The sequence below is a fragment of the Notolepis coatsorum genome (assembly GCF_963971535.1).
Source record: "Notolepis coatsorum genome assembly, chromosome: 7".
NCBI lineage: Eukaryota > Metazoa > Chordata > Actinopteri > Aulopiformes > Paralepididae > Notolepis > Notolepis coatsorum.
The window spans coordinates 128,024,828-128,038,193 of record NC_140171.1 but is presented as its reverse complement, the minus strand read 5'-3'; the positions used below and the strand labels follow the sequence as shown (position 1 = coordinate 128,038,193).

At 42.8% G+C, this 13,366-nt stretch overlaps 1 protein-coding gene across 1 annotated transcript in view; it reads left to right on the top strand.

The window, feature by feature from the left end:
- LOC311231758 (cilia- and flagella-associated protein 52-like) overlaps positions 1–13,088 on the top strand; it is a gene marked incomplete at both ends in the record, with an annotated part of 52,807 nt that extends 39,719 nt beyond the window's left edge. The window contains 2 exon segments of the mRNA XM_084318381.1: positions 1,308–1,419; positions 12,862–13,088. Of these exon segments, the coding sequence (XP_084174507.1) occupies positions 1,308–1,419; positions 12,862–13,088 (339 nt within the window).
- Positions 13,089–13,366: the final 278 nt, after the last annotated feature.

Genomic DNA, 13,366 nt, shown 5'->3' with positions numbered 1-13,366 from the left:
ACGTTGAAGATTTTTCACTCCATAGATTAATTTATTTTAATGCTTTAAATTATTTAAATTAATCTCCAAAGTTAAAGCATTAATTTTGACAGCCTTAATAAATACAAATAAATACAAAATCTATATCTGTACATATCCTACTCTTACTAGTTACGCTGTTGTCCAGTATGACTACTACCATACTGTCTTTACACCTGTATCACTGTACATATTATACTACAAATATGTACATACATCTGATTAGCACTACACTAATTTATATATTTTAATCACCTGTACATTGTATATTGATGTTGCACTTTACTGCTACATTTTCACTCTGGTTGGATGCCAAACTTTTATTTTCGTTGTACTGTACTTGTGCTGTATAATAATAACAATACATTTTAATCTAATCTAATCTAAATACAAAATTCAAATTACCTAGCTACTGTAGCTGCCTTGTGTGTTAAGCGCAGAGCTCAATCGCATCGGCGACTGTGTATTCCAGTGTGTGTGTGCCGCTCCCATTGCATGTCCAGTTTGTTGCATGCCGAATAAAGACCTCAGAAGAGGTCCTGCATTATTATTATATTTATTTCTTGTGGACAATCTCATTAAGGTGAGACACAGTACCCCCTAATAGGCAAAAAAAATATATATATCACTATGAAACTTTCCCAGTTTGTTATGTAGCCCTACATAAAAACTAAGAAAATGTATGTTTATATATGCAAATGAGGCACTTCCTCATTAAATATGCGCACATTTGCATGTATCGCCAAGTCTCATCACCAACATGGATAATGCCAGATTCAAAAACTTGGTTTCATTTTGTTGATGCATTCAAAACGAAACTTTTTCCAGAAGGGATTGTGGCTATGTCCTCTTATCAGCCCATACATCAGGAAATACTGTACTGTCATAAAAAAATCTATTTTCGCCTAGTTTTGGTATAAAATGTACTATAAACCCGGCTATGATTGATATATCAACAAACCCTTCTGGAATTAGAAGCAGGATATGGATGGGAAGAAATGTGGACAGTTTGGTGTGTAGGTACTAGGGAAATGGAGTTCCAAGACTTTGTATAAGTCAAATGCATAAAAACTTGTTTTTGAGAAAACAACCTCAAAGTTTTGTATTGTAATTGTGATCTATGGACACAATCAGACAAAATGAAGTAAAATAAACAACTAATTGTGTGTTTTCGATATTTTATTGCCACTAGTTTGAAATAAGACATGTTAAGGAAGCAAAATATAACTAAATCTCAATATCGGGGTACTGTCTCGCCTTAACATGTTACATTTTCCCTTCCTGTTCAGATTGGCTACTGGGAAGTGTTTGACTGTTCAGCCATCAGAGAACTGGAAGGCTCCCTGTCTGGGGCCATCAACGGCATGTGCATATCACAGGACGGGGACCACTTTGTCACCGGTACAGTTGAATATAACATTTATTTTGTTGTAGGTAGAGGGTGTTATGCAGTAAAATCCCATGTTGTGACATTTAACATAATTATGAATTTGCATTGTGCTATTATTCCAATGATCCTGGACGGTTCAGTCAATAATATCTATAAACACAGAACTGTCTCCATAAGATGAAAATCCAGAGCATTAACACTTTGGGTGCCAATCACGTGTTAACACGTTCCTGGGCCCCGACCGGTAATCTTTCCTTTTTTTCGATATTTTTATTCATTATCCACCCAGGGAGCCTGTTGTTACCATAGGGCAGTGTTTCTCAAAGTGGGGGGCGCGCCCCCCAGGGGGGGCGCAGAGGCATGACAGACAACGTTTTTTTTTTTTTATTCCAGAAAATTATCACTAAAGTGCTATCTGTTGCAGCTGCACTGTTCTCCATGAAAATACCATTTCTCAAAATCTGAAAATCATTATTTAATAAAACACAGAAAAGGATCACCAAGTTACTCTGGATAAAAAAAACCTTTACAGACAACATTGAGACAAAGCTTCCTGACACATCCAAACTCTTGGAAGAACTCTTTGAAATCTCATCTGATACCACCTAGAGAGCTAGTTTCAGAGTGTGGTGCTGAGTACCATGTATCTCATCTCATGGCCCACCAAGTATCTCACGATGCAGCAGTTAAGGTGTTGATACCATTCAGCACCACATACAGTATCTGTGTGAAGCTGGCTTTTCATCCATGACAGCTCTGAAAACAAAATGTAGGGCCAATTTGAAAGGTCACGATATTGGTGTTATTTCAATAAATTTAAACATGGCCCATTTCATGACTATTTTGTTGGGGCGAGGGGGGGGGGGGCCCAAAATATTTTGGTCCGCCCAAGGGGGGCCCGACAGAAAAAGTTTGAGAAGCACTAGGGAACAGTGTTGGGACTAACGCGTTACAAAGTAACGCGTTACAGAAACGAAGTTACTTTTTGCCGCAACTAGTACTCTAACGCATTACTTTTGAAATTCAGTAACGCTACTTACGTTACTGAATGGTTCGTCACTGCGTTATTTGCGTTATATACGGCGTAGATTGATAGCGAGCGGTAGTGATTATTATTATCCTCATCCCCACCCGCGTAGAATGATACGAGGCGAGTCTGGCCACTGGCCAATCAGAAGTGCGCAAACCAGATGCGGCTACGGAAAGAAATAGACCCTCTCTATTGTAAACAAAACAAACGCTCGCTATGAATCCACATAAAAAGAACACAGTAACAAACTAACAAACCATTTAGCAACTACTTGGAGAGATAATTAATATACAACATGGAAACGAGATAAAGAACATGTTTGAGGCGCTGCTGGAGTCGACTAACGTAACGTTACTACATCTCGACCACCGCAGACTTTGGTGAGTGCAACTGAAACTCAAGTTGATCAACGGATTTTGACTGTACGAAATCTGCCAGGGAATCTCATAATACTAATCAAACAATATAAATAGTCCTTTCATGCACAATTGATATCCTAACTATTCTAACGTTGCAATGCTTTGATTGATATCTTAAACAACGTTGCAACTTGCAAGATGGTGAATGAATGAATGAATGAATGAAAACTTTATTTAACAGATTGCAGAATGGGTACAATACAGTACGGCTCAATACATACAATTGTTAAGGGGATGCAGACCTGAGAAAGACGTTTGTCTTGTTTCCATCAGGGTCCCCCATTTTCAATTCATATAGACATTTATGACATACACAACATACATGACATTTATGGCATAGGGACATATAGGTATTTAGTACTGATACATTTGTGACATAAACGGTATTCAAATATACAGTACTGTTACCCGTAGGGCGTTCCACATTGTTGTGGCATAATTGCGAAACGTGTTTAGTCCCTTGTTTGAGCCGAATCTGGGTTTTACATGATTTGTGGAGCTCCCTCTGGTGTAGTGGTTGTGGTATTCACTGACCTTTGGGAAGTATTTTGACATGTACATGGGTACCCCGGTCGTATAGTGTATCTTGTAGACCAGGCCCATTGCAAGTTGCTGTACTCTGTCGTCTACTCTAAGCCATCCTAGGTTGTCAAAGTGGGCAGGGGTGAGGTGGGTTCAGGTCAAGTAGTAGTCTGACCAGTTTGTTTTGTGATGTTTGTAATTTTGTTTTAAGCGCCTTTGAGGTGCTTTGGTACCATGAGGTGCAAGCATAGTCGTAGTATGAATGAATGAATGAATGAAAACTTTATTAACAGATTGCAGAATGGGTACAGTACAGTACAGCAGTACAGTTCAAATACCCTTGAATTATAATGGTTATAATGAAACGCTCCGGCGACATCAAGGCTGTTCCTTCAACCGCCGCACTTCTTATTATATCGACTCGGGACAACATTTGTTTGTGTCAGATTTGTGTTTGTATCTAGACCACATTGCTTAGCAGAGTTCGGTGATGTGAATGGAAACTGTCAAGTTGATCAACCGATTTTGAATACTATCTGGGGCATGGGACTCGGGAGCAATCTTTTTTTTTTATTTATTTTTTTAAATAACTAAATAGTTACTTTTCACAGTAACTCATTACTTTTGGGTGTAAGTAACTAGTACAGTAACGAAGTTACTTTGAAATGAAGTAACTAGTAAAGTAACTGAGTTACTATTTTTCAGTAACTAGCACAACACTGCTAGGGAATGAATCTGAGGTCGCCAAGGTGCAATACCGGCCGCATCCAGCTAGGGTTGCACGGTATACCGGTATTAGTATAGTACCGCGGTACTAGAGTGTTCGAAATTATACTGCGTTTGGAATTTTTTTTTATTTCTTTATTTTTTATTTATTCATTTATGCATGCAAATGCCTTCCTATTGAGGCACAGCGCTGCTGTCAGTGGTGACGTTGCGCTAGTTTACCGGAATCAATCTTCTGGAATGAAGAACAAACTGTAGTCACGAGAGCTAGCATAGCTCGTCCAACGAATGTTGGCATCAATGGCATGACTACAGTACTGATAGGAGCTACTGTAGCACGTAACGTTAAGTTATCATAACCATCGGCAATCGCAGTGAGGATCTTTATTGATTAACGTTAGCTAGCTAGCTTTAACTAGAATTATAGTTCGCTAGCTATATAAGCTAACGTTAGCCGAGTTTATTCTATGCAAAATGTGCTAGCTAGCTAACGTTAATCAATAAAGATCCTCACTGCGATTGCCGATGGTTATGATAACTAACGTTACGTGCTACAGTAGCTCCTATCAGTACTGTAGTCATGCCATTGATGCCAACATTCATTGGACGAGCTATGCTAGCTCTCGTGACTACAGTTCCTTATACGAGCATTAGAAAATGTCCACAATGCTATTCGCAAGAATAGAAAATAAATTGAAAAGCCTAATAATAAGCTATACATAGCCTAAACTGCCGTGCTGAAAGCTAGTAAACACAGCATCCCCTGTTGCCTACCCACAACAGAAATTAATTGATGCACACATGCATCATCTCTATGGCGTAGTCACAAACGTGATTTATACAGAGACATTTGACAATTGGCCATTTAATGGTTCATACTGTATAAAGACAACGGAAATCTATTTTTTATTTTTGTTAAACAGCCTACAATATGACATAACCTAGTTCTAGATTATGATACTATAATCAGTCTCACTCATCAAAAGGCTGATGACCCGCTGATGTGGCACAGCGGAACAACAACACAATCATCAAATTTGCTGACACAGTAGTGGTGGGCCTGATCTCTGCAAACGACGAGAGGGCCTACCTGGAAGAGGTCAAGGTCCTAGCGGGATGGTGTCAAGAGAACAGCCTCTCCCTGAACGTCAGCAAAACAAAGGAGATGATTGTGGACTTTAGGAGGTCGGGGGTCAGGGACTACAGCCCTCTCAGCATCGACGGGGCACAGGTTGAGAGAGTGAACAGTTTTAAGTACCTCAGAGTCTACATATCCGAGGACTTGACATGGCCCACACACATTGACAGTGTTGTGAAGAAGGCACGACAACGCCTCTACTTCCTCAGGCGCCTAAGGAAGTTCCAAGTCAGTCAGAAGATCCTTAAGAACTTCTACTCATGTACAATAGAGAGCATCCTGACTGGCAATATCACCTCCTGGTTTGGAAATAGCACCGCACAAGACCGTAGCAGACTACAGAGAGTGGCCCGTTCAGCCGAACGCACAATTGGAGGGGGGCTTCCCACTCTCCAGAACATTTACAACAAGCGGTGCATGGGTAAGGCTAAGAGAATTATCAAAGACTCCAGCCACCCAAACAACTGCCTCTTTGAACTGCTGCGGTCAGGCAAGCGATACCGGAGTCTCATGGCAAGCACAGAAAGACTCACACACTCACTTTAAACAAACAACTCACTGCAGAACCCACTTTACTCACTTTAGAACACCCAGGTATGCAGTGGTGGGCATACGCGGTCAAACGACGTTTAGGCTACGTCACTGAGGCAGAAGTGCGCGCATCCTATTATTATGCAAAGTAGGTGATAAGTGCCGGCCGGGGTGCCTATACGGCGCGACGACACAAAAATGACTCGTCGCGCCGTATACCCCGGCCGGCACTTATCACCTAGAGTGTGTGCGTGTGTGTGTGTGTGTGGAGTGTTGGGCGTGTGTTATGTGACAAAAGACCGCCCGTCTCGTCCCCAGCTCCGCCTCATGAAAGAGGAGAGATACATGTATGCGCGTGAGCGTGCGTGCACGTGGCGTTTGGCCTTGGCCCATATTACGACTGCACCACTGAGAACACCTAAACACACTTTATATTTATTGGTAAAGAATTTGCACTACAACCCATACCTCATTACACCTTACTGTAAATTGTACCTCATCCCATTTCTGCTTTGCACTATATAGTATATTGTATATTAGTATATTGTATGGTAACTCAGTTACTTCTACTCTGCATTGAACATTGTACATATGTACATACTGAACACTTGTGCCTACGTACGTGACTTCTATTTTATACTCGCTATACTTATTTTATTGTATTTTATACTTACCTATTTTTGTCTAGCACAGTGTCTGGAGCGTAACAGAAAGAAGCATTTTGTATAAAAGTATTCTGTACTTCGGTATGACAACTAATAAAGAAACTTGAAACTTGAAAAAAATTTCTAGGTTATGGTATCTCAAACTAATTAGGCCCTCTGCTATGACAAATGTATAATACAACCATACTTTTTCTACCCCTTGAATTTTTTTTAACTACAGAAGTTGTTGCATTTGGCTCACAGAGTGACTCCCCCCACTCAGAAGCAACCTAACCTCCGCGTTTTTTGAGCAGCATATTAAGTACACAAATTAGTCCAAAGATGATAAAAGGCTCAACAGGGCAGTCGCAGAGTTCATCTGTATCGTGTTACGACCCTGGCTCAAAGGGAAGCAACATTAGTGCACACAGACACCAATGGTCTGTTTAAACCAAAAAACTACTCTAATTATGATAACTAGCACAAAACTAAAGACCAAAGTGGTGAAAGGGTAAAAGACACTGTTTCAACAATCTCTTCTAGCAACCGTGACCCTGCATGTGTGAGTGAGGAAGTGCCTTTGAACCTCCCAGCCAGGTGTCCAATTAGCAGCAATCAGCCAATTAGCAGCAATCACCTGCATGCACAGTGACACAGGAGTAACCAAGATCATGGTACATAACACTTCCCCCACCAAAATGGTTGCCCAGGAGGCAACCACTACACATCAAATCACCAAACAGTGAGTCACTACCACAAAGCGGCAATGGGTTGGCCCCTGTCGAACACGACCATCAACGTTGTCGAATGCTCCCCACACGAGAACATTCGACAATGTTGTTTAATACAAACAACATCTCCCCGACTCTTGGGTAAATGAGCCCCCCCCAAAATGTATCCTGCTGGACCCAGATGGAGTGGATCTGGTGGGAACATCCGATCTGTCTTCACCACCACCTGTTCTACTGAGGTGCCAGGCCTAAAAGCCAATCCACCCATGAACAGATCATCCCAAAACAAAAACTTTGTTTGAACAGGCCGCTCCACCGATACCGACATGTCAAAAAGAGGCATCAAACTGGAAACAGCTATGACATTCTCACGATTCAAAATGGCGGCACATAAACCAACGTCATGACTCAAAATGGTGGCACACACATCAACTACGTCACGATCAAAATGGTTGCCTCTCATTAGACTAGGTCGTGAATCATCATTAGAATCATCAACTGACATACTGGGATCATCCCTGCCTACAAGTGAAACATCATGAACAGTAGAGCTACTGTGGGAAGGCTGGCAGCCTAAGTCAGGCCCTGTAGCCTCTTCAACCAGAACGGTGCATGAAACACCAGAAACATTTCTCATAGCATCCTTCCCACACTCATCCTCCAATTCGTCCGTGGCCTCAGCCACCGTACAGGCTGGGAAGACCTTGAGACACTGCGCTGCCAGATCATCTCCTGCCACATGCGTATCCGGCACGCATGTCACCTTCGGTTCCACCACCGGGCCCGACACTAGGGCACAAAGAAGAAAAGCACTATGCAGAGGTACATTCACAGTGTGCATTCCAAAACCTTCAACAACAACGCCTGCACCTGCATTACTTAAACTACGCTGCGCCATCTCACGGTTAAATGCGGCCACTTCAAAGAGGGACGACAAGGAGACATCTCTATTTTGCTCTAGCGCTAGCTCCTCATGAGACAGTATCACCTTCCCAAATCCCTCAACAGGGTCACTTTCCAAGTCAACAAAGAACGTGTCACCAAGTGTAATGTCACAATTTGAAGTATCAACAACATCACTTTCGTCCTTTGACATTGCCCGTGTCACAGCACACACAGGGAACACTCCTGGATGTTTCTGTGCCAGCTCATCAGGGACCTCAGAAACCACAGGAATGGGAATTACAACTGGAGTAGCCAGCACTTTGTCACCAGCCAAATCATTCCCTAGAATGAAGGACACACCTCTTATGGGAATGTGAGAACATACCCCCATGACAACATTGCCTGATAATAAGGGAGAGTTGAGTGTGACCTCCTCCAAAGCCTTGAACAACGGCACCGGAACGCAATGAAGACTTTTCTGAAAACGGCAAAACCCCCTCCAGAATGAGGGACTGAAAAGCTCCTGTATCTCTCCATATTGTTATAGCCTGCTTTGACTCTAGGGCATCAGTCAGGGAAACAAAGCCATCCATCATAAATCTTGAGGAGCCCTCGAGCTCTTTGTCCACACCTTTGATACCTTTTATATGTCCCCCATCACCCTCTAACGTTGGCATAGGTGTTCTGCATACGGTTTCTACCAGAGCCACAGTCTTGACATTTTTCTGTTCAAGCACAGGGCACCCAGCAACGATATGACCAGGCTCCTTACAGTAGAAACATATAATCCCCTCTGGGAATGCACTAGCAGAACCACCATGCCTAGGAGGTGAAGTAAGCTGACCAGCAGACACAGGTTTTGGGAAACGGCCCCCCTGAAAAGGACGCCTACCCCTGGACTCAACACGGTATTCCTCCACAAAGACGGACTTGTGTGTCAACACAAACTCATCAGCCAAGACCGCAGCGTCGCCTATCTTCAACACCTTACGCTCGTTTAGATGAGTGGAAACAGTATCAGGAACACATCTTTTAAATTCCTCTAGGAGAATCAACTGTCTAAGCTGCTCCCTTGACTCTGCCTTCTGAGAGGTGCACCATTTATCAAATAGGTTCTCCTTCTCTTTTCCAAATTCAACATACGACTGTCCCTCCGACCTGCGATAGCCTCTAAAACGCTGACGATAGGCCTCTGGGACTAATTCATAAGCCCTCAATATGGAAGCTTTAACAAGCTCATAGTCAGCACTTTGTTCAAGGGACAGAGCAGTATACGCCTCCTGTGCCTTACCAACGAGAACACACTGCAGTAGCAGTGTCCAGGCCGTATTAGGCCACTTCAACGTGGTTGCCACCCGTTCAAAAAGGGGAAAGTACCTATCCACATCCTTCTCAAAAAAAGGAGGCACCATCCTAATATTTTTGCCGACATTAAAACCGGAACGCGACTCTGAATGCAGAGTACCCGCCTACAAGGCAGAATGCTTAAATTCAAGCTCCTTCAGCGCACGTTTGTGCTCCCTCAGCGCACGTTCGTGCTCTAGCAACATTCGTTTCTCCTCAAGTGCACGCTCTTGAGGACGCTCTCTCATCTTGTTGTAGCTGTTTTTCCTTAAGCTCACGCTCTCTCTCATCTCCTCTCCTCTTGTCGTAGCTGTTGTTCCTTAAGCTCACGCTCTTGTTGTAGCTGTTTTTCCTTAAATGCTAACTCCCTAGGCCCCCAATCAATGGCAACACCTTCCGCCACACCAAAGAGTTGTGGAGACACCTCAGACAAAAGAGGCTCATCCACCTTTGCCACAAGCACCTGCTCCTCAATGAGTATAGCCCTCAAAGTCCCCAAGGCAGTCGTTTTTAACCGCTTCTCACTGGCAGTAAGCTCCACATTGTAGTGCACAGCAAGCTTCAGAAGCTGCTCTTTGGAAAACCTTTCCAACATCTCGTCAGAAGGGCTATCAACAAAATCCTTTATGGTAGCCATCCTCACTGTACCAGCGCCACAAACTACTCACTTTAGAGTTACCAAAAGCTGCCAAAAGCACCCTAGCATACACACAATTTACCTGAAGAACCACTAAAGAACCACTGAAGAACCACTGAAGAACCACTGAAGAACCACTGAAGAATCACGAAGAACCACTGAAGAACCACTAAAGAACCACTAAAGAGCCACTAAAGAACCACTGAAGAACCACTAAAGAACCACTGAAGAAACACTAAAGAACCACTGAAGAACCATGAATAACCACTGAAGAACCATGAAGAACCATGAAGAACCATAAAGAACCACTGAAGCACGCTGAAGCACCGCTGAAGCACCACTGAAGCACCACTGAAGCACCCCTTGTTAGTGTTAACATGCTAATGCTAATACTAATAACTATAAGGAGAGCAGTCCGTTTTTGTGCCTGTCCGCCTGTGTGTTCGGCGTGCGACCTGGTGGAGATGTGTGCTCTACTGAGCGCACTTTTCTAGTTTGCAAATAATTCAACCACCCTGAAATAAGCAGATGTGTCATATGCGCAGGAGGTCAGGTGCTAACAGGTAGGCTATTCAAACAAGCAGGAAACCGCAGACCCATGGCGCTACCTGCACATGCCTTCAACAAAACATCCCTGTGTTACACTCAAAAAGAAATAATAACAAACAAAGTCGAACAGGTGCCCCTTACAATCTGATATGACTACTCACAGCTTCTACATCTACACTGCAGTCAAACGAAGAACTGCCAGGCCCACCACATGTCTACCCTAAAAAAAACGTACATCAGGCCCTAACACACTACCTGTATTTCCTGGCGCCCCAACCTACCTACCCTGAAGCTAAAGCACTGTAGACCTAACCCTCTTCAACCACACCTGCTACCAGCCAAAGATCATATTGACCACCAACCCGTCAAGTATATGGTATGGTACAAGACAAGTAGATGGTACTAATCACTTCTATGACTGCTCCAGGAGTAAGTGGTACACAGGAAGCTGACAAACAACCAGAAAATAATGACACTACCTACATGTGGTGTCCACTAAACTATATATTTTAACAGCATACAAGTAGTCAAATCAAATCACAAAAATAAGGGCATACTCACCTGTTTGAAGACCGGCTCAAGCCCCCACGTTACACAACATGTAACGATCACTACCCAAACTACAGCACCAAGACACACCATGCAAAAAAAAACAACAACAAACATATTCTAGGGGTATCTGTTTTCCAAATTCACTCCCGGACGAGCGCCCAATTGTTACGACCCTGGCTCAAAGGGAAGCAACATTAGTGCACACACACACCAATGGTCTGTGTTTAAACCAAAAGACTACTCTAATTATGATAACTAGCACAAAACTAAAGACCAACGTGGTGGAAGGGTAAAAGACACTGTTTCAACAATCTCTTCTAGCAACCGTGACCCTGCATGAGTGGGTGAGGAAGTGCCTTTGAACCTCCCAGCCAGGTGTCCAATTAGCAGCAATCAGCCAATTAGCAGCAATCACCTGCATGCACAGTGACACAGGAGTAACCAAGATCATGGTACATAACAATGGACCAAGTTCCAATATATATACAGTTGAGAAAGCTGGGTTCAGAAACCTTGTACAGCAACTTTTTTGAGTGCAAAAAAAGTTCTCCAGCATTTTGAATGCCATTGCTTTTAATTTAATTTATTTATTCTTGTCATTGTTCATTGTTGTGTTTTAAAATAAAGAACAATAATGACATCTGAGAGTGTTTCCCTGATTTTGAGGAAAAGTATAGAAATTCATATTGGTATAGTATCGAAACAAAAATGTTGGTATCGTGACAACCCTAGCTAGACGGCGGTATTGAGCACCCTTTGAAACCTTGTATCTTGGCCTGTGCGTCGATCTAATGGGTCCGAGTCGTTTTTTTGTGTGCTCAAGCTCAGCGTTCATAACGGTCGGATTGAGAAGAATGGTGGAAAGTGTGGTGGATTATGTTGGCGACACGATGGACATCACTACTTGGAATCGCGATCAGATAATTGGAATATTCTTTTTGGGGTACATCCTAGTCAAGGTAAGGGCTATATGATATCAATCTTGCGTTGATCCAAGCATGTCTTCACCTCGATACGAACGTGTGTCTAACGTCAACAACGTATGCCGTTGGATCAAAGCATAAAAAAATTCATGATGAAACATAATACCTAATGATATAGATTTTATTTGAGAATAATAGCGGGTCCAGGCAAGAAACGACAATGGTTATAGTATAATACGGCAATAAGGCTATTCCTCAGCATTTCAGGAATTACCCCAGACCGATCTAAAAACATACTTATATTCACCACGGTATAACGCGCGAATGTATGCATGGAAGAATGATCTCTTTTTTTGCATCTTGACCGGAAGAAAGTCACTGGCAAATGACCATAGTATCGTATCCATAGCTATAATATAGAATATAGTTATAGCTCTACAAACAAGGTGATGGATTCCTATCTATCTAACGTTGGCATTGCTACAGACGGCTGCGTCTAATGGCTGAAAGTGTTAAGACTGATATCTGTGATGTCATAGAGTGACACTACTGACATTCAAGTGACAGTTGATCCACTGGTTGTTTCTATGGAAACATAGAAAGACACATCAGGCACATGTCACAGGAAAATTATTTCTTGCTCTTGTCCTTCAGTTTCTCCAAGATAACATGTTGGCATTTCCGCACTCCACTTTGAAACCACTACCAAGTGTTAAGTGTAAATTAAGGTGTCTGATGAAAAAAATTAAACAAAGCAAACTTAAAAAAAAAAATCCAAGTGTTCCTTTAACAAGGGGATGTCATCCTTTCGTCTCCTCCCAGGTGGAGATGACAAGCTGGTGAAGGTGTGGAACTACTCAGGCGGAACAGTGACCCACGTAGGCTTGGGCCACAGTGGCAGCATCACCAGTGTCAAGATCTGCACCAACAACCGCACCGTGATCAGCACCAGCAGCGATGGCGCCATCCTGCGGTGGAAGTACCCCCACCGCTCCCCCCTGAAGCCGTCCCTAGAAGACCAAGGCGACGAGACACGTGAACACCTTTGATCTACATACCCAAAAGTTTGGTCCGATTCCTCCAAAAAACTGTCCTCTCACAACATTCTCATCTTGAACAAATAAATAAATGCAATTGGTAACACTTTATAATAACACTCAGTTATAAGACCTTTATAAGGTATTTGTAGATAATACCTGGCCAGGGTACTCCTGGGTCCTAGTGCCCCCCACATTACACTATATCGCAAAAATAAAAACATTCCTCTCCCCCAGCGACCTTCAAAGGGTCATCCTCACTCTCATATTTTCAAGACTGGATTACTGCA